We start from the raw sequence: 27719 nt of genomic DNA on the forward strand, positions 1-27719 counted from the left end.
AGTGGCTAAGGCGCTTGCAGGCGAAGCCTAATGACCCAGGTTCTATTCCCAGCACCTATGTAGAGCCAGATGCACAAAGTGGTACATGTATCTGGAGCTTGTCTGCAGAGGCTAGAGGCCCTGACTTGCTCCTTTGCGCACGCTCTCCCACCCTTCTCTCTCATCCTCCTTGCAAATAAATAAACTATAAAGATAAATCAAAATTACCTTGGGGGGCAGGGCCTGGGGAGTTCCCTAGTGCCCATGTTGAGCCAGATGCACACAGTGACATGTGCATTTGCAGTTGGTTTGCAGTGGCAGGATCCCTGACATACCATGCTATTCCTCTCTCTCCTCCGCAAATAAACATATTTTAAAAACTATCTTGAGGAGGGAAGGGAAGGGCTAGGAAGATAGCTCAGGGGTTAAAGGAATTTGTATGCGCAAAAGCCAACTGACCTGGATTCAATTCCCAAGCTACCTACATAAGCCAGATGCTCCAGCTACATCACCTCTAACAAACTTGGAACTACTGAAGTACTTACACATTAAAACGTCTCTCAGTGTGACATACATATATCTCACATTTTTTGTCTATTTATTTATTTATTTTTAATTTTTTATTGACAACTTCTATATTTACAAACAATAAACCATGATATTTCCTTCCCCTCCCCCACTTTCCCCTTTACCACTTAGCTCTCCATCATATCCCCTCCCTCTCTCCATTAGTCTTTCTTTTATTTTGATGTCATCATCTTTTTCTCCTATTATGAGGGTTTTGTGAAGGTATTGCTAGGCACTGCGAGGTCATGGATATCAAGGCCCATTTCTGTCTGGACAGTTGCATTGTCAGGAGTCCTACCCTTCCTTTGGCTCTTTCATTCTTTCCATCACCTCTTCTGCAATGGACCCTGAACCTTGGAGGGTGTGATAGAGATGTTTCAGTGCTGAGCACTCCTGCGTTACTTCTCAGCACCGTTGCCCTTTGAGTCATCCCAGTGGTCACCACCATCTGAAAAGAGAAGCTTCTCTATCCAAATGTGAGAGTAGCATTAATGTATGAATATGAACACGAATATTAAGTGTAGTGCTTTCAGGGCAGTTTGGTGAGAATAACATATACATTTAGCCAGACAAGAGCAGTATATCTCACATTTATACATATACATACACATATATATGTATGTATGTATGTATGTATGTGTGTGTGTGTGTATACACACATACATACATACATACATATACACATACACACACATATATATACAGTTTGTGTTGTTTTTGGTTTTTCGAGGTAGGGTCTCACTCTAGCCCAGGCTGACCTGGAATTCACTATGGAGTCTCAGGGTGGCCTTGAACTCATGGCAGTCCTCCTACCTCTGCCTCCCAAGTGCTGGGATTAAAGGCGTGTGCCACCACACCCGGCTCTGCTTATATTTTAATGCTTACTTAGCACCTCCAAGGTCAGGTACTTCTAGTCCTACAGCAAGTGAAGCATAGCAAGGACCTAGTTCCTTATATAAACACAATTTTCATCAAATTGTGGAAAAGAATATTCTATATATGCTCTATCAGGCTAGAATCTCTAAAAGGAAATATAATTTGACCTTCAAAGAATATTCATAAAAATACACAAAAAAACTCAAGAAGAACAGACTTTATTTTTAACATAAAAGTTCTATTTTCTTGTGAGGCAGCAGTAAGTGTTCAGGTTCAGGGAGTACATAAGTACATAGTAGCAATACTTTTACCACTGGAAATGATGTCTGCACAGGGAGAATTTTGCTAGAAAACAAATTGTTTTAAAAAATTACTTTTTAAAAAAAGATTTACACAGCTTCAACAGAGACAAAAGATGCAGTTTAAAAAACATAAATTATATATTCTTCAATAGGACTGTATAAACAAAAATTGTTTAGGGCTACTCTGCTTAAATTGAGGCAGAGTAAAACATAAACCTTAAAGTGCGGAGGCAAGTATTCTTAGCTTGATTTTGCGAATTTAGCATTTCCACTGGTCCAGTTTTGACATACCAAAACCCAACATAAGGAATGAATCTGAAGGTTAGAACAGTAAACCGAATAGTGGCAATTTCTCTTTATTTTCCTTAAAATTCTGACATCCTATTCCTAATCCTGGACAGAGAGAAGGCTATTAATTCTGCCTTTTGTTTTTTAAACCTTCCAGTGAAAGCTATTAAAAAAAAAAAAGCAGCCTTTCATTGTTGCCAGATATTCCCCAGTTAACAATAGCACCTTCTAGAAGTGATTTGGTCATGGTCCTAAGTGTAAGAAATATTGTAAACAAAATGAAAAATCTGGTTCAAAACTAATTTTTTGGCATTCACACCACATTTAACCAAAGAAGGCAAACCCACTATTTTTTAAACATTCGCCCACAAAAGCAATGATAAGTAATAGACTTATCATATAAAAAAGGAAATTTGCAAGTTTTACCATTACAAGTAAGAAACTACTTATGGGCAGAGAATAACTAAGATTGACAAATAACTAGAAAACAGCTCCTTTGGCCAAAAGATACATGCCATCCTCTTTTCTTTCTTTTCTTCTTTTTGGTGTTTTGAGGTAGGGTCTCGCTCTAGCCTAGACTTACCTGGAATTCACTATGTAGCCTCAGGTTGGCCGTGAGCTCATAGTGATCCTCTACCTCTGCCTCCCAGTGCTAGGATTAAAGGCATGCACCACCACACCCGGCACCGCCTACTTTTACTGCAATGGAAGTACATTTTTTAATTAAAAATTTAAATTAAGGGCTGGGGAAATAGATGGCACTCGCTTAGCATGCATGAGGCCCTGGGTTTGATCCCCAGCACTGGAAAAAAATTAAATTATATTCCCATTGAAGCTATTCTATATACCTTCTGTACAGCTTTCTACAGAATAACATAGTAATTATGGAGTGTTATTTTAGGATATAATATGTATTCTATCAAGAGTAGACCCACTTAAAAAAAAAATTTGAGAACTAAGCATTAAATAAAATGGCTAGATGGACCTATGGTTAATATTTTTTTAAGACTGTGATAAAGCTTATATGCTTAAAAATTAGCCCTTTGGCCTTGGCATTTGAGTTGTTTTGCACCTTAGACCTTTTTTTCCCTTCTTTCAAATCTCAGGTTCTACTTCTCCATAACCCAAGGGATATGTCTGGTTGCCATACATTTAATTTACCTGCAAATTCACATTCTCCTTAAAGCCACACATTAGACTAAAAAGTTCCACATACAAGATTGTAGATAATAAATTTGAAACTTGTTCCATTCTGATTTTCAGTTACTTTAAGGACATATGAAACTCTCCAACATGTGAATTTGACAAATGTGTACAACATAATAAAGAAAATCTCTTACAAAGTAACACTTGAGTAAAATGCCCTTGTGATTGGTGGGGATGGAGATAAGACAGGAAATGAAGTGTAAGACAAAGGAAAAAAACAAGAAAACAAGCCCACAGACTCAATCCAAGTTAAAAACAAAACACCGCAACTGGGTCTTAAAAAAGAACCTGCACAAAACCTTGCTGCTGACCACCTCCTGTGGCGTTCCCACACACTCGACCTGACTTCGGTTTGCCTTGCCGTCTGTACCTCTGACAAAGCTCGTACAGTACAGTCAAGCTGTAATGTGGCAAAGAATCAAGGTACTCGCAAAAATTTTGACCCCCAAATAACTGAGCTTTTACTGACTTAGAAGCTGCAATGTACTAGTTCCCATTAAATTAAGTTTTAGATGGAAAAGGTACCAAAGTTTATCAGTCCTACCAACTAAAACCTGACCGATTCATTCAAATTATTTGAATCTATGTGATTTACCTAAATATATCCTCATATAAAACTAAACAGAATATTTTAAAATGCCTACACATGTTTTAAAGGACGTACGATCTTTCAGAAGATTTATTGCTACGCCTAGGTTTTCCTTGATGGAGTCTGTCTGGACAAGCTGACATAATTTACCTTCAAAAGCCCTTTTATAAGGGCTTTAAACTGTTTTCTACCTATATGTAGGAACAATAAATTATTGCACCATAATATAGTATATGAAGGTATTAAAAAGACGCTGTTTTAACCAACACTGCTGAAATTAGTTTCAAAAGAGCTGCTCCTTAATTCTATTACCACATGCCCAGAAATTCAATACTGTCATGTGATATTGGCAGTGGTTATTAGGATGAGCCCAAATCTAAAACTGTGTGGCTTTTTCAAAGGTGCCTGCTGTTTATACTCCCAAGATCTTCTCAACTATTTTCCCCAATGTGTGGAATAATGGAGAAGCAACTAGCAAAATCTGTAGGCAACCACTGTAAAGGAAAAGTCCGTCTCAAGATTCTGTGGCTATCGGTCGCTATTCAATGGATTACACACTCCTGCAAACTACTAACCCCGACCAAGTCCACAAGACAACAACATCACAAAAGCGAAGGAGGAAATCCATGCACAGCCTTTTTAGGGTCTCTTGGGGCTATGATACAGTGATGATTAGAGGTAAAATGACACCTGGCAAAGGAGGGCACGTGATACACATTTCACAGAAAACCAAAGGGCTCCTTACTCCTAGCGAGCAATCAACACTTCAGAGTTTCCTTTTGGCTTACTGACTTTTAAACCAAGTTCCAATATGGGTGAGAATGTATTAAAGCACTTGTCTTCAGACTTAATTTTTCTGACCATATGGTGAAATGTGTACAGGAGTAGTGCAGATAACAGCAGTTTTACAAATATTTCACCCAAAGCACAAACTTTTGACATCAAAAAACATAAATCACATAATGTACGAATATTGCTTTGTATCTCTTTTTATATATACTTGTTCAATGCATTTACCTATCAATTCTTATTTGGGAGAACACAGTCATGAGATTAACATTGCTGGGAAAATGTCAACATCCCTTTGGTCCCGAAGCTGACAACAGCTGAGAATAGCACATCTAGAAAGGGAAACAAGAAACAGAGGCCACCAGAGTCTTCTGAACATCCTGTTTGCTACGTTCAGAAAATGTAACATTGGTATTATAAAAAGTCATTTTCATATAAAAGATGGTTCTTGCAGCATCAACCACCTCCCTTCAGGAATCATGTTTACAGGGATCAGGTTTTGTGTTTGTTTGTTTTTTAAACCAAGTCTAATTTGAAAACAAACAAGCAAACAAACAAACAAAAACAATGTGATTTTGTTCCTCCACAAGTAAAGAATGCAACCTTACTTTTTTTGACCAGTGCTTGAAGCAGCAGCAAGTTAAGCACTGAGGGTTGGCCTTTGTGAGTGAGGCAGAGTAAAGGGGCTGCATTCTTCCAGAAGCCTCGCTGTCACACGTCACTGGAAAGCTGAAGCATATCATGACCAACCGGGAGGACACGATACTATCATAGTCAAGGGATCTGAGGAGGTTCTCGGTTTCCAGGAAGCAGGGCCACATGCACCCAGACCTATCCTTCCGCTTCCTCAATTGGTTCTGGTGGTGGGTGTAGGGAGGCGGACGGCAGGACTGTACTGGTTCCCCGAGAGACTCGCTCTTGCTCTGTGTTTGTAGACAAGGAGGCCATAGTGATGGGCTGAAGTAGAGTGGTTGTCACACCAGTGGTGACTGTCAGGCTGTGACTGGAGCCCTTGAGAGTAAGATCCGGTGTGGGGAGGAGTGGCTTGAGGATACTGACGAGGCAGAAAGCTGAGCCACTTTTAGGAATGAAATTCACCTTGTTTTTGTCAGGACAGTAAAAGGCTGGGATTTCATGAAGCTGTTTTGGCCTAGATAAAGAACAGACAGCTCAATGCTTTAAGTTACTGAATACTAGAAATAAACTCTTTTATTTAAAAACAGGTAACTTATAATCACATAAAAGGTATACCACTGAAGGCATGTCAGAAACAGCGAATGAAAAGGACAAAAGGGCTATCTGTCGTGAGCCAAAGTATCTTCCAGGGCCAGCAGATCTCCGTGCTTCAGTGCTGCTTGGACTTCCTTCAGAAGCCCTGTTACCACATAAGTGGCTCAGGCTGATGGCCACTGGATTTCAATAATAATCTAACATAGCTAGTAGGAATAATGCATTTCCTAAAGCAAAAGAATATCTTCCACTACCATGATTTTTCAAGGTCTGTATTATTCTGAAGAGAGCAGCCAAAGAAATTTATGATACATAATGTCTATGTTTTGGCAAGTTCCATCACTGCAGGACTAAATTTTGGTTCTCTTGTTAAGGAGTCTTAATAGTCTCTGAAACAAAGTGGTGAGTTAACCATGAAGATTTTCAGAGCAATATAATGTGGAGCTGTGTTTTTAATTTTAATTTGTGTGCTGCTAGACATTTACCCCAGAGCCTTTCAAATGCTAAGCATGCAGACTACCAGAACTGAGCCACACTGGTTAACACTCAATGGTCGTTGTCTTTTGGTCTCGTTCTTGAATGCCTTGGCTTCTGGCTTTTTCTTTATACTTTGGCTAGGTGTGGTGGTACACATCTTTAATCCCAGCACTCAGGGGAAGCAGAGGTAGGAGGATCACTATGAGTTTGAGGCTACCCTGAGACTCCACAGTGAATTCCAGATCAACCTGGGCTGGAATGAAACCCTATCTCGAAAAATAAAACAAAACACCTCAAACCATAATGATCAAACAAGCTAACTCTTCAATCAAACCCATGTGTCCTAAGGTATTTGTTCTAATCATGACACAATCAGGGCAACAAGAGACTAATTTTTGTTTTGAGGTATGGTCTCACTCTAGCCCAGGCTGACCTGGAATTCACTATGTAGTCACAGGGTGGCCTTGAACTCATGGCAGTCCTCCTACCTCTGCCTCCTGAGTACTGGGATTAAAGGCATGCGCCACCATGCCCAGCAAGAGACTAATTTTTTAAAAGTTCTAATAACTTTGTGTGTGTATACAGATACATGCCCTCTATACAGAGAACTGAGAAAAACATGGGTGTCTTCCTTTATCACTCTTCCGTCATGTTTCCCTGAGACAGAGTCACTGATTTTTTTTTTTAAGGGAAAGCGAGAGCAAAAGTGTGAGAGAGAATTGGTGCTCCAGGGCCTCAGCCACTGAAATTGAACTTCAGATGCTTGTAACACCTAGTGCGCATGTGCGACCTTGTGCTCGTGTCTCCTTTGTGCATCTGGCATACACGGGATATGGAGAGACATCAAACATGGGCCCTTAGACTTCATAGGCAAGTGCCTTAACTGCTAAGCCATCTCTCCAACCCCTGAATAATTTTTTAAGTTTCATCTTTGTGTGTGTGTGTGTGTGTGTACATATTTATGTCTATGTATGGTTGTGTCACGGTCTCTTGGCACTGTAAACAAATGCTTGTATGGCTTTTCTTGGGTGGCTAGGGAATTGTACCTAGGCTGGTAGGCTTTGCAAACAAGCACTGAGCCATCTCCTCAGCACCCAACATTTTTTTAATTGATAGGTTAAGGAATCTAAGAGCCAGGGGATGTGGGGCAGTACTGTGTCTCCTGGACATGGCATGGTCACTGCATACATGAGCTCACGGTGGCTGCGATTACCTACATAAGTGCGTAACGCTGGGCCCTTCAACATTCCACTACGGATGGTAGAAGGGTACTTGAGGCCTGTATCCCTCCCCGAGAAGTTATTGGCAGGCAAGGGATGTTGGAGTGGGGGAGACATTTTCAGTGGTTTAGCCACTGGTAAACTGTATGTTCTGTGGTAAATGATCCCTCACCATGCTCATATCAGCAACCCTAACTAAACTCAGTGGGTCATATACACATACAAAAGGAAAAGGACATCAAAGTAAAATAGAGACTAGTGGAAGGGGAAAAGAGAAAGTAATGGAGATAATTATGATCAAAATATATTATATTCATGTATAAAAACTGTAAATATATAAAACTTTAGGGCTTGAGAGGTGAACACACTTGCATGCAAAACCTAACGACCTGAGTTTGATTCCCAGTGCCCACATAAAGCAAGATGCACAAAGTGGCAAATGCACCTGGAGTTCATTCTCATTCTCTCTCTCACCACTGCAAATAAGTAAGTAAGCCAGTTAGTCAGTCAGTCATACCATGATATCCCCAAATAACCTTCATCATCAATTTGCTCTGCCTCATAAATACTTCTTCCTGTAGCTATCACTTGTAAAACATGGAGTAATAGCCACTAAAATCCCAAAGTTTCAAGACTTCTTAGGTGAAGTATCAGTTTAAAATGATAGTAGCTTAAAAAAAATGATTGTAGCTGACTATAGTACCAGATAATAAAGGCATGTGAGGATTAGGAGGTCAAATACCAAGAACATTAGATGACATGAGTTTAAGATTCTGTTTCTCAGGGCTAGGGTACAGTGCTGTAGTAGACTGCCTGCCTAGTATGCATAAGGCCCTGAGCTCAATTCTCAGAACCACACACACAATATTATCTTCATCACAGTAACATGGCTGAGTCTATAAAGATAGAGAACTGGGGCTGGAAAGATGGTTCAGAGGTTAAGTGCTTGCCTGCAAATCCTAAGGACTCAGGTTCTAATCCCCAGTATCCATATAAACCAGATGCACAAGGTGGACATACATCTGGAGTTCATTTTCAGTGGCTAGAGGCTCTGCAACAGGTGTACTTGTTCTCTCTCTCATCTGCCTCCTTCTCTCTCTAATAAATAAAAATATAATATTTTTTAAAAGACAGAATTCTTTCATGTATTGGCAGACAATGGATTTTAAAAATTGCTGAAAGAACGGAGACCAAAAGTAGGCTACAACTGAAGATTATGTGATTCTCCAAAGAAAGGAACCACAGCCTGGCATGGTGGTGCACACCTTTAATCCCAGCACTCAGGAGGATTACTGTAAATTCAAGGCTAGCCTAAAAGTAGAGAGTGAATTCCAGGTTAACCTGGGCTACAGAAAGACCCTACCTTGGAAAAAAAGAAAGAAAGAGAGAGAGGGAATATACTAGGTGAAGTCTGTGGTCTATCTTGCATAAAAATAATGAACTGAATATGTGAACCTGACTGCATTCAGGCACTAGAAATTACAGAGAATGCTCTAAGGAACTGAGGAAGTCTGAATAACTAAGGGGAGGTGTGAATGAAGAATGTCTCCCACAGCCTCATGCATTTGTGATTAAGCCTTACATTTGACCCCCAAATGGTAGAGCCTTGTGGGGGCAGGGGTGGGGCCCTGCTGGAGGAGGTATGTCGCTGGGGGAAGGCCTCAGATCTTATAGTCCGGCCTCCTTGCCAGTGCAGGGAGCTCACTCCTGCTGCTTCCAGCCCTCGGGACCACCTGCTACCTATTCTTGCCATGCTTTCCCCACAACGAGGAAACGTCCTCTTGAAAGTACAAGCCAAAATAAACCCTTTCCTTCCACAAGCTGTTTCTTTTGTCCCAGCAATGAGACAGTAATTGCTATAAACTAGATGTTAGTTGATTAAGTATTCCTATTGTACTTCCCTCAGTGTGGTAACAGTCTTATGATTATGCTGCACTGTGGCCACTTTGTGGAAGCTACAAAATGATAACAATTAACATAACCTGAGTGGTCAATATATGGGTGATTTTCAAGAAGGTGGGGGGAGAGAGAAAAAGAGAGGAAATGCAAGTGGCAGGACCTCTTGCAACTGCAAATGAACTCCAGATGCATGTACCACTATATGCATCTGGCTTTACGTGAGCACTGGGGAATTGAACCTAGGACAACAGGCCTTGCCAAGCAAGTGCCTGTTACTGCGGAGCTACCTCTCTAGCTCCTACGGTACTGCTCTTTCAACTTACTTCTAATTCTAAACAAAAACAAAAAAATGTGTGTGGACAAGAGAAGGTAATAGGAGAGGATTATGATCAAAATACATTACATAATGTTAAAATTGGCAGTAAAAAAATTTAATTAAAAACCATGTGTTTGTGAACAGGATACTTACGAGCATTCCTCAAAGACTTTGACTCTTTCACAGCCCTCGGGAGGTTCCCTTTTGAACATGTAACTGTTATTAGGTTTTGGTGAAGTTGCATATTTTGGCAAAGGAGAGTTGTTTCCATTCTCTGCAAGAGATGCCATACTGATCACTATGAAAAACTATTACAAAATACAGTTATACTTTGTAGCACTGCATATGAACTACTCGAGGGCAGGAACACTGCTATCTTCATCATCACCTTAACATGAATGTTAATATATCAATAAGATTTTATTTCTTTCTCACTTAATTCTTATCATAGCCTAAACCTGTATCACTTAAGCCTCAGTTTTTTTTTTAATTTTTAATTTTTTATTCATTTATTTAAGAGCAACAGACAGAGAACGAGGCAGAGAGAGAGAGAGAGAGAGAGAATGGGCGCGCCAGGGCTTCCAGCCTCTGCAAACGAACTCCAGATGCGTGCGCCCCCTTGTGCATCTGGCTAACGTGGGACCTGGGGAACCGAGCCTCGAACCGGGGTCCTTAGGCTTCACAGGCAAGCGCTTAACCGCTAAGCCATCTCTCCAGCCCTTTTTGGAAGTAGGGTCTCACTCTAGTCCAGGCTTAAGCCTCAGTATTGAACACCTATGCAACTAGCTGCATATTTCCTTTTTTGTCATTGTTTTTTTTTTTTCTTTTCTTTTCTTTTTTCTAGTTAGGACCTTGCTTCAGCCCACACTGACCTGTAATTCACAATGTAGTCTCAGGGTGGCCTCGATTTCAGTGATCCTACCTCTGCCTCCCAAACATGCACTACCCCAACTGGCTTTTAAAAAAGTTTTTATTGACAACTTCTAGTTGCCATATTTCTATCTTATACTCAGAAAATACACTCAAATAATTCCACACTTCCCAGAACAAGTATGTGGTATGATTCTTCAATGGTTGCCTGCCACTAATTCATGGCTTGCCCTTAAAAGTTTCTCAATTTGACCTCTCGCTCCTTTGAATACAGTCTGCTTCAGGCAGTCGGAGCCACTGTATATCACATACCTCCTTCTGCCTATGAGCTTCCCTTCACCTAAAAGGGGGGGAGTTTTACTCGTTTTTTCCAAAACTCCCTTAACAAAGTCTACCTCAAATGTTTTTGAAATCCTTCCAAATTAACCCGCTCAAAGGGAATATTTTATTATTCTAATATCCTCAATTTATACTATGTTAACTTAATTCTTGATACATTATATAACTTCTAAAATTTTCAATTTGTCAGCTAACCTACAAATTCCTCATTGGCAGTAGTACTGTGACCCTGTTTTCTCCTAAAAGAAATGTATAGGTGCTACTTTGTCACTATCCTAAAATCAAATATAACAACAACAACAACAAAAAACAAGAAAATATGGGCTATAGCAATGGCTTGGTGGCGAAAGCCCTGATAGCCTGCGTTCAGTTCCTCAGTCCTGGCATTACAGCTGGATGCACAAGGTGGGGCGTGTGTCTGGAGTTCATATGAAGTGGCACTAGGTCCTACCGTGCCCATTTTCATTCCCTCTTTCTCTGTTTGCAAATAAATAAATAAAAATATTTAAAAAGAAAACAAAATTTATTGACTTTCTGCACATAAAGTGGGAACTATGGAAAATCAATAGGCAAATTTTAATAGCCATTTAATAGACTCCAACAACAAAAAGAGCCAGTCTAGTTTAAATCCAACTTCTCTTTTTCCTTTGTGTTTTTAGACAGGGTCTCATGTAGCCCAGGCTGCCTCAGGCTTGCTATGTAGCCAAGGATGACTCTGAATTTCTGAAGCGCCTGCTGCGATTACACCTATGTGCCACCACACTGGCCTCTACCACACCTGGCTTCCAAGCCTGGCCTTTTTTAAACTTAAGTCCTGATTCTTTAAGGGGTTCCATAACTAAAAATGGGAGTTGTATATTTTGCATTGAGCATGCCCTCACACCACACAATGCCAACCAAGGCTGCCTGAAACACTGGCTCTGATTCAAGACTACCATATAGTATAAACTTCAGTGTTTCGAATGTACATACAAAATTTCCTATTCTTGGGCTGAAGAGGTGGTTTAGTGACTAAGGTGCTTGCTTACAAAGCCAAGAGATGCAGATTTGATCCCTCAGGACCCGAATAAGCCAGATGCACAAGGTGGCTCATGCACCTGGAGTTGATTTGCAGCAGCCAGAGGGCCTGGTGTGCCCATTCCCTCAAATAAATAAATAACTAAAATAAAATATTTAAAAAAATTTCTCTTCTTATAGAAATATAATGATTTATGGCTGGAGGGATAGCTTCCACCCAAAGGACCCAGGCTCAATTCCCCAGGACCCATGTTAGCCAGATGCACAAGGTGGCGCATGTGTCTGGCGTTTGTTTGCAGTGGCTGGAGGTCCTGGAGTGCCCATTCTCTCTCTATCTCTTTCTCTGTCAAATAAATAAATATACTAATAAAAAGAAATATAATGATTTAATTAGGGAAAACAAGGACTTTTAATATTTTCCTAACGTAATTCCTCAGCATGTATGAAATTAGTTTATCTCTGGATTATATTGTTTGGAATCTTCATTTTAAAATTTGCTGTTTGTGTTTCTTGCCTGAGTTTCATTAAAAAAGAAAGAAAGAAAGAAAGAAAGAAAGAAAGGAAGGAAGGAAGGAAGGAAGGAAGGAAGGAAGGAAGGAAGGAAGGAAGGAAGGAAGGAAGGAAAGAAAATATAACAAATGAATTTTGATTTGGGATTAGGACAAACATTTCAACAATTTCTGAAAATGGCCCTAAACATACTCTGTCATTTTACACTACATATTTTTGTAAAGCATTATTCTTAGCATTGATAATGACAAAATCAAAACAACAATCAATTCTGAAAAACTGCTCTCAATTCTCAAGAAGATGCTCTCCTTCGGTATCAAAAATTCAGCCCAGATTTAATAAATTAAGCTCATCCATCTCATTGACATGCAAATTTGCTTTCACCTTTAATAAATGGTAAAATTATATGTACAACCAATGAACCGTTTTAAAATAAATTTATGTTACCTATTAATGTTTGATTTGTAACCTATTTAATAAATTTATGAACTTGGGACCACACAAAATTTCTCATGCAAAAAGGGACCACAGCTGTGCGTGGTCATGCAAAAATTTAGCCCCAGTACTCAGGAGGATGAGGTAGGAGGATCACCTCTAGTTTGAGGCCAGCCTGGGGCTATAGAGTGAGTCCCAGGTCGGTCCAGGCTACAGGGATGCCCTATCTCAGAAGAAAAAAAAAAGGGGGGGGGTGGAGAGGGAGGAAAAACTTTAAGAAGCCTAAGTTCAAAGTGACTTGTTTAGCAAATTATGTTCTACAGACTGCTCCATTAATGATTTAGTAACTAGTAGTGATGCCTAGTCCTAACTATGAGGGATTTTAGCACATTCAATACTCAGTATGTACAAGATCCTAAATAAATTACTAAACTGACCTAGAGAATTGACCAATATCATGTTATTGCTTTCCAGTACATATATAATAATGAGGATTATGGTAACTATATACTGTCAAAATAGATTAAAAAAAGACCTCCTCTGTGTATGTGTCTCTCTCAATTAAATAAAAATATTTGTTTTTATTTTAAAATTTTAAGTTTTTATTTTATTTATTTGAGAGACAGAGAGGCAGATGGCGGGTGGTGGTGGGGAATGGGAGCATCAGGACCTTCAGCTGCTGTAAACAAACTACAGACACATAAGCTACCTTGTACATCTGGTTTACATGGTACTGGGGAATTGAACTTGGGTCCTTTGGCCTCACAGGCAAATGTCTTAACTGCTAAGCCATCTCTCCAGCTCCTATTTCTGTTTTTTGTTTGTTTGTTTGTTTGTATTGTTTTGTTTTTTCAAGGTAGGGTTTCACTCTAGCCCAGGCTGACCTGGAATTCACTATGTAGTCTCAGGGTGGCCTTGAACTCATCGTGACCCTCCTACCTCTGCCTCCCAACATCTGGGATTAAAGGTGTGTGCCACCACACCCGGCTTCTTCTTCTTCTTCTTTTTTTTTTTTTAAGGGGACTGGAGAAATAGCTCAGTGATTAAAGGGGCTTGTTTGCAAAGTGTGCCAGCCCAGGTTCGAGTCCCACTTAAAGCCAGACACACAAAATGGCATGTGTGTCTGAGTTCCTTAGCAGTGGTAGGAGACCCTGGTATGCCCATTCTCTCTCTTTCTCTCAAATAACTAAAAATATTTTTAAAATAAGATCTTATTTGTTTTAAAAGGTAGAACTGATTCTGCCTTTAGGTTATTTTCTCTGCATGGAAGTATCCTCCAACCTTTTACTGCAGGTTTGCTTTGAACACTCATACAAATATCTTCAATCTTTTTCAGAAACATCCTGAAAACTCACTAAGTTAATGGCTTTTTATTTAATTAAAAACTATTTAAGGTGATAAAACATGACTAGTAAGATGGTAGAGTACAAAGTACTTTCTCATGAAAATGTTCATCTACTGACTAATTAGCAAGTTGTAAATCAACTTTAAAATTTAAAAAATGCAAACAAAAGCCCATAAACCTACTCAACAGGACCACTACCTAAGCACCAGAGCAAAGCTGTTTTGTGCTCTAATTGTTTTGAATCTATGCTCTGACCCTGTTTCACTGGCATGTGTCCAAGTAGAGAATGAACGATGAAACAGGTTGTATTCCAGCATCATCCAGTGACAATTTCCTTATTATACCTTTATCCCTGGGATCAACAAGCAGGTCATCAGCTGAACAAGGACTTTCCTCGCTGCCTTCGTTGGAGATGGTGAGGAAGGACGTGGGGGACACGGACTGGGAGCGGCTGCTGTCGCTGCCCCTGTCTGCCCCGCCCGGGGTCTGCGTGTCAACGCTGCGCGTGCTGCTGCTTCTCTGCGCCAGGGGGGGTGGTGCGCGGTGGCCATCGGGAATATCTTGTGGCTGTTACAAAAGTTTTAAAAACACACAGATTTACCATTGATTTTGAAATTTACCAGCCATTTACTCAATGTCAGCATTCCTTTGTAGTGCCAGAAACTCACAAATCCAATTGTAAGCCCAGTGCAATGGAATACACCTGTAATTCCAGCACTTGGAAGGCTGAAGCGGGAGGAATGTAAGTTCCAAGCCAGCACGGGCTGTACGGCACAACTTATCCCCAAACCACTCTTCTACTTACCGGACCTTTGTGTTGCTCACTGGTGACATCTTTGCCTAATCTGACTCCAGTGAGCATCCTGGGACACAGAGGTGGTCCATATTTACTGAATAAATGAATGTACCAAATTACTTATCATGTGGTAAATGCTGTTTCTAATATTATGAGTAATAGCCATGATAAAAGAGAAACCTAGGTTCTAGCACAGGAAAAGATTACCCGTAGTGTGAAAACTAGTGAAACCTGATGACAGGCCTTTGCTTCCGCTTTCCTCTTACCCATGCCCCCTCAAGTTTTTCACAGGAATCTTCCTAATGAGGGAAAAGTTTAATCACAGCAGTGCTAATTATAGGGTAAAATCAATGAGACACTTAAGAAAGCTTGTGTGGGGCTGGAGAAATGGCTTAGAGGTTAAGGTGTTTGCCTGCAAAGACAAAGGACCCAGGTTCGATTCCCCAGGACCCAAGTAACCCAGATGACCAAGGCAGTACATGCTCTGGAGTTCATTTGCAATGGCTGGAGGCCCTGGTGTGCCTCCCCCCCCCTTTCTCTCCCTCTCTCCCTCCCTCTCTCTCTCTCTCTGTCTCCAAATCTCCAGGACCCACATAACATGCCAGGTGTGGTGGTGGTATACACCTGGGATCCCAGGGCTGGGAGGGTGGAGACAGGAAGTCCCTGGAGCTCACTGGCTAACTAGTCCAGTGGCATCAGTGAGTTCTAGAGCCAGTGAGAGATCCTGGCTCAAAGAATAAGGTGGAGAGCAACTAAAAAAAGACACCCAGGCTGGACAGACAGCTTAGCAGTTAAGCACTTGCCTGTGAAGCCTAAGGACCCTGGTTCGAGGCTCAATTCCCCAGGACCCACATTAGCCAGATGCACAAAGGGGCACATGTGTCTGGAGTTCGTTTGCAGTGGCTGGAGGCCCTGGCACGCCCATTCTTTCCCTCCCTTTCTCTCTCTCTCTGCCTCTTTCTCTGTCTGTCACTCTCAAAATAAATAAATAAAAATAAATAAAAAATTAAAAGTATTTAAGAAAGCTTGTGTGGCTAAAAGCAGAGAAACCAGTTCACTGAACACCTCTGATTTACTTAACTATACTACACCAGGGAAAGCACACCTGTCAAGGAGAACGGGGAGAGTGAATGGTGTATGCTCTCTAAGCCAACCTTGAGAAAGACTCTGCTATTCCCTAAATTAGCCTCAAACTGGAGCTCCTCCCCAGTATCTAGGATTACATGTGTATACCTGACAACATTGTATCTTAAGGGAGATAATCTTTTTAAACATCTGTAAAATATTACTTCAAACTCTCTAATTCCTCCCTCACTAAAGGATAAAAGGCTTAGTTAGATAAATGTACTCTGTGGTATAGTTTTAAAATTTAAGCAGTAATTTTTTTCACTGTGTAGAAAGAAAAAGCAGGTGGTTTCTAAGTGTACTTCATGAAGATACAGCCTGTCAACCCACACCAAGTAACAGCTGACCGACAAACAAGTGGACACATGTTTACAAAGAATTGCAGGTCCTTGCCATCCCATAAATTAGTGACCCACACTCTGTTAAATGGACTAACAGTAAATGAGGAGTATATCATTTAACCAGTGGTTTAGAAACACATACACACAAAAGAAAAAAAATAGTCTCTGCCTCTGAGAGATACAAAGACATTAAAAAATTCAATCATTGCTAACATTTTTTTCAAAATGGATAGATTTTCATTTTCTCTCAACAAGAAGCTCAAATAAATAAAAAAAATGGCATTTAAAAAATAATTAGAAGTATCCATGTATAGGGTTGATTGTAGGATATATAATTACTTACTATAAGTTGCTCGTCCTTTTCTCCAGTTTCTTTAATAATTATTTCAATCTCTTGATTCAGTCCTTCCACACTATTCCGGAACTTAGAACCTGTTGACTTGGTGATGGGAATTACTGGAATGAGCGTACTCTTTGGAACCGGAGCCTTAGGAAAATAAGGTAGACAAGGGAGAAAAGTTTTCAAGGTGATAGATAATAAATAACTTAAAAGCAAATAAAAATGGACTTAGTATTAGCCTGGAGAGGTACTGCATGAAGTAATGGAAGTACAGAACCACTGTGAGTTCAAGGCTAGCCTGGGACTACAGAGTTAGTTCCAAGTCAACCTGGGCTACAGTCAGACCCTACCTCATAAAAAGAAAAAGAAAGAAAGAAAAATGTAAGTAACCAAAATCTGCTTCTTAGAATATGTAAAGTATAATTTAAAGACAAAATCCCAAGTAATTAAGATAAAATTCAAAAATTTCATCAGCATGTGTGACAGACTAGAAAGAACATTAAGGTAAAGAAAAATACAAAAAGTCAACTTCAGAAATCTTCACAACTATAACAGAGTTCAGATTTCAGAAAATAGCTTTAAAATTTCCTAGTTCCACACTGATTGACAGTTCAGGAAAACAACAGCTTAGGGCTGGGAAACGGCTCAACAGTAAAGATGCCTGCTAATCCTGTTGGCTGAGGTTCGATTCTCCAGCACCCATGTAAAGCCAGATGCAAAAAGTGGCACATGTGTCTGGCATTCATTTGCAGTGGCAAGAGACCCTGGCGTATTGTCATATGCATGTGTAAATAAGTAAACAAGTTTTTAAACAATAGTTTATCAAAAAGAAAATTATTTTGGTTGGAAACAAAAATCACTTCTAAGTCCATATCTGACAGCAGTACTGTAGACTTGAAAGTAACTTTCCTAAGAAATTCAATTATTTATAAATTTATTGTAATAGTCTTAGCATTTAATTCCAGAAATAAAATGCGAGGCATTTTTCTTTTTCCAATGAATGTCACTGTTTTATTTTAATTTTTACTTTTTAAAATTTATTTGCAAGAAAAGGGAGGGAAAGAAACAATGGGTGCACCAGGGCCTGCTACAAGCAAACTTCAAACACGTGCTCCACTTATGCATTTGGCTTTTAAGTGGGTCTTTGTGTGTGTGTGTGTGTGTGTGTGTGTGTGAGAAAGAGAGAGAGACAGACAGACAGACAGAGAGAGAGAGAGAGAGAGAGAGAGAGAAGATGGAAGAGAGAGACAATATGTATGCTCCAGGGCTTCTTGCTATAAACAAATTCCAGGAACAAGTGTCACATTGGGTATCTGGCTTTATGTGGATACTGGGCAATCAAATCCTGTGCTGACAGGCTTTGCAAGCAAGCACCTTTAACTGCTGAACCATTTTCCCAGCCCTATTTTTTAAATTAAAAATGTTTTTAGTGGGCTGGAGAGATGGCTTAGCAATTAAGTGCTTGCCTGTGAAGCCTAAGGACCCCGGTTCGAGGCTCGTTTCCCCAGGTCCCACGTTAGCCAGATGCACAAGGGGGCGTATGCGTCTGGAGTTCGTTTGCAGAGGCTGGAAGCCCTGGTGCGCCCATTCTCTCTCTCTCCCTCTATCTGTCTTTCTCTCTGTGTCTGTCGCTCTCAAATAAATAAATAAATAAATAAATAAGTTTTTAGCACTGAACACAGTTGCACACAATTTCATAAAACAAATACTACTAGATTTAAAGCCACAGACTAAACCTTATACAATACCCCCACTCTCAGCAAGGGGCAGGTCCATGCTGACAAAAAATAAAAGGAAACATCTGACTTAAATGATTACAGGCAGAAGGACTTAACAGACATGACGGACTTAATAGACATCTACCCAACATTCCAAGCAATGCAAAATACACATTCTTTGCAGTCTGAGAATTTCTCTCAAATAGGTCATATAATAGAACACAAAGCAAGTCTAAAAAATACAAGAAATTTGAAAAAAAATTATTCTATCAAATCACAATAGAATGAAACTACTAATCAATAGCAGGAGAACCTACAGAACACCTACAAACTGATATTAAACACACATTAGTGAATTATGAATGGGTTATTAAATAACATCAGGAAGGAACTAAAAAATCTCTTAGAAAACAAAAACATAAGAATTGAATGCAACTGAAAGCACAACATATCCAAACCTATAGGATATACTTCAGGTGGTCTTCAGAAGAAAACTGACAGCTTTAAGAGACTACATTAAGAAATCAGAGGTTGGGCTGGAGAAATGGCTTAATGGTTCAGGCACTTGTCTGAGAAGGCTAAGAATGCATGTTTGAATCTCCAGGTCCCACATAGCCAGACACACAGTGATGCAAGTATGCAATGTTGCACATGTGCACAAGAGGGCGCATATGTCTGGAGTTCATTCTCAGTGGCTGAAAGCCCTGGTATGCCCATTCTCTCTCTCTCTCAAAATAAATAAATTTTAAAAAACCCAAACAAACAGAGGTGTCTGGAGCTGCTGCTCATTTGGAAGACTGCTTGCTGATTATGCATGAAGCCCTGGGTTTGATCTGCAGGACCCCATAAAACCATGTGTGGCATCAGATACCTATAATCCTAGTACTCAGGAGGTGGAGGCAGGGGGATCTGCAGTTCAAGGTCATCCCTGGCAACAGATACAGAGTTCAAAGCCAGACTGGGCTACATCTCCCAAAAGAGAGAAAGAGGGCTTAGCAGTTAAGGCACTTGCCTGCAAAGCCCAAGGACTCAGGTTCAATTCCCCAGAACCCATGTAAGCTAGATACACAAAGTGATGCATGCACACAAGGTGGCACATGTGTCTGGAGTTTGATTGCAGTGGCTACAGGCCTTGGAAGGCCAATTTTCTCTCTCTATCACTCATAAAAATTTATAAAAAAAATTTAAAGAGAAAGAACAAGAATGAATAAAATCAGAAAATTCTCGGAAGTAATTTTATGATGCACCTTAATCAAGGCAAAAATTAATGAAATGAAAATTTTAAACCACAAAACATTAAACAGGGCTGGTTCTTTGAAAAAACAAGCAAGGTAAATCCTTAGGCAAAAGAGAAAAGGCTCAACTTAATAAAATTAGAGTTGCAAATCAAGACATTATGACAGAGCCCAATGAAATTCAGAACATCATTTGGACATACACTTTTTATTGCTGCAGGTATGTGTGGTATGAGTGTGTGTATCTATGTGGAGGCCAGAGGACAACCTTAGGAGTCATTCCTCAGGAATGCAGTCCACCTGTTGTTTTGAGAGGTTTGTTTTCATTTGCTTGGAGCTCCAACACGCTGGCTAGCTGGCCAGTGAGCCCCAGGGATCACCTGTCCCTGCCTACCCAGTACTGGGACTCAGGTGCATGGCAGCACACCTACATTTCTACACTGGATACTAGGGATCAAGCTCAAGTCTTTGTGCTTTCAAGACAAGCACTTCAACAACTTATCTATCTCCCTAGCCACAGGATTTATCTTAAAAACAGTTAGTCTAAAAGAAATTAACGGAAATAAAACCCTAAAATTCATTTGGAAGCACACACACACAAAAAGCCTGATAGCTAAAGCAATACTGAACAACAAAAATAAGAATGGAAAGGCAGGTGTGGTGGCGCACCCCTTTAATCCCAGCACTCGGGAGGCAGGAGGATCACCCTAAGTTCAAGGCCACCCTGAGACTCCATAGTGAACTTCCAGGTAAGCCTGGACTAGAGTGAGACCCAACCCCCTCCCCCACCAAAAAAGGATAGAGGTATCAATACACTTGATTTTAAGGTACATTACAGCATGGTACTGGCACAAACATAGGCATGTACATCAATGGAACAATGGAACAGAACAGAGGATCCAGAAAGCTACAACCATCTGATTTTTCACAGAAATACCAAAAATATTCACTGGAGAGAGAGTCTCTTTAATAAATTGTACTGGAAAAACTGGATATCTATTTGCAGAAGAATGAAAATAGATCCTTATCTCTCTTCAGGCATAAGAATCGATTCCAAACAGATCAAAGGCTTTAATATCAAACCTGAAACTCTGACACTGCTTAAGGAAAAAGTAGGAGAAACATTTCAACATGTAGGCATAGGCAAGAAATTTCTCAATAGAATCCCAGTCACTTAGGAAGTAAGACCACCAGTTAATTAACCAATGGGACTTCATAAAATTAAAATGCTTTTTATAGTAAAGGAATCAACCAATGGGACTTCATGAAATTAAAATGCTTTTTATAGTAAAGGACACTGCTAATCAAACAAAAAGGCAGCCTGCAGAATGGGAGGAAATCTCTGCCAACTACAAATTTGACAGAGGTTAACTATCTAGGATATACAAAGGTCTCAAGCAATGAAGTAATAGGAAATCAAACAATCAAAAAAAAAAAAATTGGCTAGGGGCTGGAGAAATGGCTTAGTGGTTAAGGCACTCACCTGCAAAGCCAAAGGACCCAGGTTTGATTTCCTAGGACCCAGGTTTGATTTCCTAGGACCCATGTAAGCCAGATGCACAAGGTGGCGCATGTGTCTGGAGATTGTTTGCAGTGGCTGAAGGCCTTGGCCACCTATAACCTCCCCCCCCCTTCTCTATCTCTCAAATAAATACTTAAAAAAAGAACTCAGAGAAAAAAAAATGGGTTAGAACAGAAAATCCACAAAAGAAGAAATACAAATGGCAATTTTTTTAAATGTTCAATATCCTTAGCTATCAAGGAAATGCAAATTAAAACTACTTTTAAGATTCTACCTCATTCCTGTCAGAATGGCTGTCACTAAGAAATCAAATGACAATAAATGCTGGCAAGGGTATGGAGAAACAGGAATCCTCCACTGTTGGTGGAGAAGCCATTATGGAGGTTCCCGAGACAGCTAAAAATAGATTTGCCATATGACAAATAGCTATACCATTCTGGGATATATACCCTAAGGCCTCTGCACATTACTATAGATACTTGCTCACCTATGTTCATTGTTGCTGTATTCATAATAACTATGAAATGAAATTAGTCTATATGCCCATCGAGTAAATGAATGAATAATAAAGATATGGTACATAGATTGTTATGAGAAAATTTCAGTGGGATACCTTCCAGCAAGTTGTTGGTCAGGGTGATCCTTGATGACCCCCAAACACTACAGACTATTGACAAGTTCTTGGTTGCCCACCAGAACTACATGGTAAGATTTGCTGAAGCCACCACATTCTTTGGCTGCAGGACACCAAGAAATGAAGTTGGAGCTCAGCCAGAAGCTTCCTTCCTGACTGTCACAGTACTGGAAAGTGCTATGCAGCCTGCTGGGGAAGAAAAATCATCAGTGGGCTCAACCAGTAGTGGACTCTGAAAGCTACATGGCTAGCCAGCAAGGCAAAGTGTGCCAAGTAGTACAATGGTGCCATGTCTGTTATGAGTGAAACCAATTGCTATCTGATTCCAAATGGATCAAAGACCTTAACGTAAGACTTGAACCTCTGAAACTGCTAGAGAAAAAAGTTAGCTTCTGGGGCTGGAAAGCAGGCTCAGTGGTTAGGGGCAATTGCTTGCAATAACTGATGTCCCAGGTTTGATTCCCCAGCGTCCACGTAAAGCCGTATGTATAGAGGAGTGCATGTGTTGGAGTTCATCTGCAGAGGCTAGTGGCCCTGGTGTGCTCACACTCACTCTCTTATCTGCCCCCCCAAAAATAATAAAAATATATATAAAAAAATAAAACAGGGGGCTGGAGAGAATGCTTAGTGGTTAAGGCGTTTACCTGCAAAGCCAAAGGATTCCAGTTCAATTCCCCAGGACCCATGTAAGCCAGATGCACAAGGGGGTGCATGCATCTGGAGTATGTTTGCAGTGGCTGGAGGCCCTGGTATGCCCATTCTCTCTCTCTCTGCCTCTTTCTCTGTCTCAAATAAATAAATAAAAAAATATATTTTAAAAAAATAAAACAGGGCTGGAGATATGGCTCAACGGTTGAAGGCATGTTTGCAAAGCCTGATGGCCAAGGTTCGATTCCCCAGAGCCCACATGAAGACAGAAGCATAAAGTGGTTCATGTGCCTGGAGTTCATTTCCAGAGGAAGGAGGCCTGGGTGCACCAATTCTTTCCCCCTTTTTCTCTCTCAAGAAAATAAACATTAGGCTGGGCATGGTGGCATGCCCCTTTAATCTCAGCACTTGGGAGGCAGAGGTAGGAGGATCATGAGTTCTAGGCCATCCTGAGACTACACAGTGAATTCCAGGTCAGCCTGTACCAGAGTAAAACCCTACCTAGAAAACCTAAAATAAATAAAAATTAGCTATGCATGGTGGCACATGGCTTTAATCTCAGCACGTGAGAGGAAGAGGTAGGAGGACTGTTTTCAGTGATAAACTGTCTTCTCTTTCATCTGGTTTTACCTTTTCAACTCTAAGCCTCATCTAACCTGTGTTATAAAGGGCACAGCAGTCTCTTCATTTCTAAATGGCCAAATGCTACAAAATTAAATATAAATCATGTCTCAGATTGGCATACACAAAATTCCAGTAAAGAACATCAAGTTTCCTCTTGAAGTACAATGCACCTTTCATTCCTCAGATGAAAATGTTTTTTCTTCCTTCTCTATCTCCCTGTCCCTTTGCCCTCAAATCCTTCCTGAAAACCTGCATGACGTTTTGATTCTCACCTCCAAATGAGTGTTTCTGGCTGTGAAGATGCTGGCCTCTCCTGTGTTTCTGTTACTAGCATCCAACTCTAGTCCTGAAGCAATCATGAAATATGTTGTATTTTTTTTTTACTTTTTTTTGAGGTAGGGTTTCACTCTAAGCTCAGGCTGACCTGGAATTCGCTATGTAGTCTCAGGGTGGCCTTGAACTCATGGCGATCCTCCTACCTCTGCCTCCCAAGTGCTGGGATTAAAGGCGTGCACCACCATGGCTGGCAGTGTTGTTATATTTTGTAATGAGATTATTTCTTGAAATATTGTGGTAGTTTGAATGGATGTCCCCAATAGATTCAGTTTTATTACAGCTTCTTAGGTCTCCAGCCCTGGCTGGAGGAGGTGTCACAGTGGGGATCCTAGGGTCCAACCCTAAGGTGTGGGGTTGATTTGGAGTTCCAGCTTCAGATATGAAGAGCGCTTGAGCTCTCTAGGGCTCCTGGAGTGTGCTTGCTTGTGGTGCTGGGGTGCTTATTTCTCTCTGCATGGGCCTGTGAGAGGGAGACAGCTTCTTCTGCCATTATGGAACTTTCCCTGAAAGAAATTCCCTTCCTCCCACAGCTGTGTCTGGTCTGGAGGTCTATCCCAGCAACATGATGCTGACTGTGACACATACTGTAAGAGTTAAGCTGTTTGAAATATCTGAGGGCTTTGTCATTTTTGGAAATCAATGACATGAAAGATTCTTAGAAACTTAAAGTTTATTTTTCCCAGCCAATATTCCTTGAATTTCTTGGGAAGTAGATTCCTAGATGTGCTAGCATTACAGCTTTACATGGATGCCGGGGATCTGAACTGAGGAATCTGCACTTGTAGGGCAAGTATTTTATGTACCCAGCCACTTCCCAATCCCCCAAAAGTCTTTTTTTTTTTGGATTTAGGGTACTCATCTGCAGTGGCAAGAGGCACTGCCCCCCCCCCAACACATACACATACAAATACATAACAGACAAACAAGCTGTTGCTTGGTGCTCCTAGGACAAATTCCAGTACGTTAAAATCAAGACAGGGAGATCTTAAGGTTTTCCTGCTGCTTACACTTCTCCAAGGTAATCTTTTACTACTACTACTGGGGGACATGACTTTGTCCACCTGAAGACTAGATAGCTCCTATCCTATTTCTCATCAACTGGACACTACTTTTCTCTGAGAAGCCTTTCCAGATGGCTCATTGTCGTCAGCTCGAGGATACATGCCCTTGGTATAGCATCAGAACTCTCCCTATCAACACACCCATCATAGGGTAGTATAATTACTATTTATTTTTCTCTCTCTAATATGAGATTTGGTAGGAACATGAGAATATGTTGCTTACTACTGCCACTTTTCCTAATGAGTATTACAACATCAACCATAGGGAACTTCATAAACCGAGCGGCTGGATGAATGGCCTCAATAATACATGCCCATCATTGCAGTGCTTTTGTTCCACTAAAGAGAGAACCTACTTGAACACAACCATACCAATAACAACATAATGGTAACATTGCGCAATATTTTGGAAAGGAAAAAGATGGGCACACCCATCAGTGGACAGTTTATGTAAAACCACTCAGAAATGAGGATATGTCAGCATATGTGAAGAAAATCCACTTTAAACTACATGAAAGCTATGGAAATCCTTCAAGAGTTGTTACTAAGCCTCCATATGATACTACTGAAACAGGACTGTATGAATTTGAAACAATCATCAAAATATTTTCATTGACCCTAACAAGAGACTTGTCACCTCCATCATTTGTTCAACTCCAACACCATGCTGTGGAAAAAGACTGGTTCAGAGTTCTATGATGAAATGATATTTCAAGATCCAGCAGCAGTGATGCAACAATTATTAACAACATCTCTTCAGTTGTTAGGAGCCTATAAGCATGAAACAGAATTTGCAGAATATGAAGTGAAAAACCACAGAAAAATTAGAAGATATCAAGAAAAAAAAAACAAAACAAGCTTTCAAACTGCAGATTAAAAGCAAGTTGTCAGATTATAAATTGTCTAAAAACTGAAATCAGAAAACTCAAAGATTATCAGACAAAAGACATATGAACAGTGTTAAGGAGAACTTGGGGGTAAACTAAGACTGAAAATAAGGTGGATTTTATTGGGGGAAACGGACTGAATGCAAGTGTGGTGATGTTTCTTAGAGGAACTGCATAAACAGTTGTTGAGCGTAGATTTCTCACCAATGAAGTTCAAGTATTTATAATACTTAAGCAATCTTTGAGAAGAAATATATTTTATCAACCCATTTTAGGGAAATTCCATGATGTTAATTAAGCACAGTATATATATATATATATATATATATATATATATATATATATATATATATATATATATAACTTTGTTTTTTTGAGATAGGGTTTCATTCTAGCCCAGGCTGACCTGGAATTTACTATGTTGTCTCAGGGTGGCCTCAAACTCACAGCAATCCTCCTACCTCTGCCTCCCAAGTGCAGGAATTGAAAGTGTGTACCACTGCACCCAGATAAGTTTTTACATTTTTTTTTTTATTTTTATTTTTATTTATTTATTTGAGAGTGACAGACAGAGAAAGAGGCAGAGAGAGAGAGAGAATAGGCGCGCCAGGGCTTCTAGCCGCTGCAGACAAATTCCAGATGCGTGCGCCCCCTTGTGCAGCTGGCTAACGTGGGACCTGGGGAACCGAGCCTCGAACCAGGGTCCTTAGTCTTCACAGGCAAGCGCTTAACCGCTAAGCCATCTCTCCAGCCCAAGTTTTTACATTTTTATTCAAGTATCTATATAGGTTATTTTCTTTTAGACAGGCACCAACATTTCATTATAAAGTATAATGTGCAAATTTTGTACTTCTCTACTAGTCAGAATTAATGCTAAGCTTAGTGTGTACATTTAATTCTTTAAATTCCTATCTGTCCCATTCAACCTCTTTTATATATGATGTGCCCATTAAGTATTCAGTAAATGTAGCTTACTGATCCTGTTAAAAAAAAAAAAAAAAAAAAAGTCGAGCCGGGCGTGGTGGCACAGGCCTTTAACCTTTAATCCCAGCACTCGGGAGGCACTGTGAGCTCAAGGCCACCCTGAGACTACAGTGTTAATTCTAGGTCAGCCTGGACCAGAGTGAGACCCTACCTCAAAAAAAAAAAAAAAAAAAAAAAAGTCATGCAGTCAAGATGTTTGATTTGTCAAGTGTATATAACTCAAGCTAGGTAAGTTTATTTTCTATACTGCCCATATTCTAGTCCTTCTTTGTAAAAGGGGGTTTTTGAATTAACAAACATGAATTTATACAATCTTTATTAAGAAAATTCAACTTTCAAAGGACAATATTTTCCATAGTTTTACTACTTTAATATTTGTATTTAGGGCTGGAGGGATGGCTTAGAAATTAAGGCATTTGTCTGCAAAGCCAGAGGGCCCAGGTTTGATTCCTTAGGACCCATGTAAGCCAGATTCACAAGGGGGCACAAACATCTGGAGTTCATCTGCAGTGTCTGGAGCCCTGCGTATGCTCTTTATCTCTCTCTCCCTCCCCCTTCTCCCTCTTTCTGTCAGATAATAAAAATAATAAAATATTTTTAAAAATTGTATTTAGCTGGGTGTGGAGGCACACACCTTTAATCCAAGCACTTGGGAGGCAGAGGTAGGAGGATCACCATAAGTTTGAGGCCACCCTAAAACTACATAGTGAATTCCAGTTCAGCTTGGACTAGAGTAAGACCCTACCTCAAAAACAAACAAACAAAAAAATTGTATTTATTTATTTACTTATTTGCAAGAGAGATATATGAGAAAGGGAGAACATGAGGATGCAACCATGGGCACATCAGGGCCTCTTGCCACTGTAACCAAACTCTGCATTCGTTACCTTGTAACTCTGCCTTTAGTGGGTACTGGGGGATCAAACCTAGACAGTCAGGTTTTGCAAGAATGTGCCTTCAACTACTGAGTCATCTTCCTCAGCCCAATTTTATGACTTTAAAAATGCTGATTTTTTGTTTACTTTTACTTCTGAGACAGTCTTGTTATATGCAACTCAGGTTGTCCTCAATGTCATGATTCCCCTGCCTAAGCCTTCTAAAGAGCCAAGATGATAGTCCTGTACCACCACATCTAGCTAACATTATTGATATTAATGGAACTTTATTAAAAATTATTTCAGGGCTGGGGAAATTGCCTAGTGGTTAAGGCGTTT

General features: G+C 40.2%; 1 protein-coding gene and 1 pseudogene across 1 annotated transcript in view; one reads left to right on the forward strand and one right to left on the reverse strand.

Annotated features, from left to right (window-relative positions):
* Positions 1 to 1624: 1624 nt before the first annotated feature.
* Positions 1625 to 27719, reverse strand: part of Fam117b (family with sequence similarity 117 member B) — a 75582-nt gene continuing 49487 nt past the window's right edge. The window contains exons 5-8 of the mRNA XM_004653577.3: positions 16860 to 17003; positions 14599 to 14821; positions 9892 to 10012; positions 1625 to 5746 (exon numbers count right to left, since the gene is read on the reverse strand). Of these exons, the coding sequence (XP_004653634.2) occupies positions 5428 to 5746; positions 9892 to 10012; positions 14599 to 14821; positions 16860 to 17003 (807 nt within the window). The 3' untranslated portion in view covers positions 1625 to 5427. The remainder of the gene's footprint in view (positions 5747 to 9891; positions 10013 to 14598; positions 14822 to 16859; positions 17004 to 27719) is intronic.
* Positions 25016 to 25588, forward strand: LOC105943772 (annotated as a pseudogene).

The sequence above is a fragment of the Jaculus jaculus genome, chromosome 4 (assembly GCF_020740685.1).
Source record: "Jaculus jaculus isolate mJacJac1 chromosome 4, mJacJac1.mat.Y.cur, whole genome shotgun sequence".
Lineage (NCBI taxonomy): Eukaryota > Metazoa > Chordata > Mammalia > Rodentia > Dipodidae > Jaculus > Jaculus jaculus.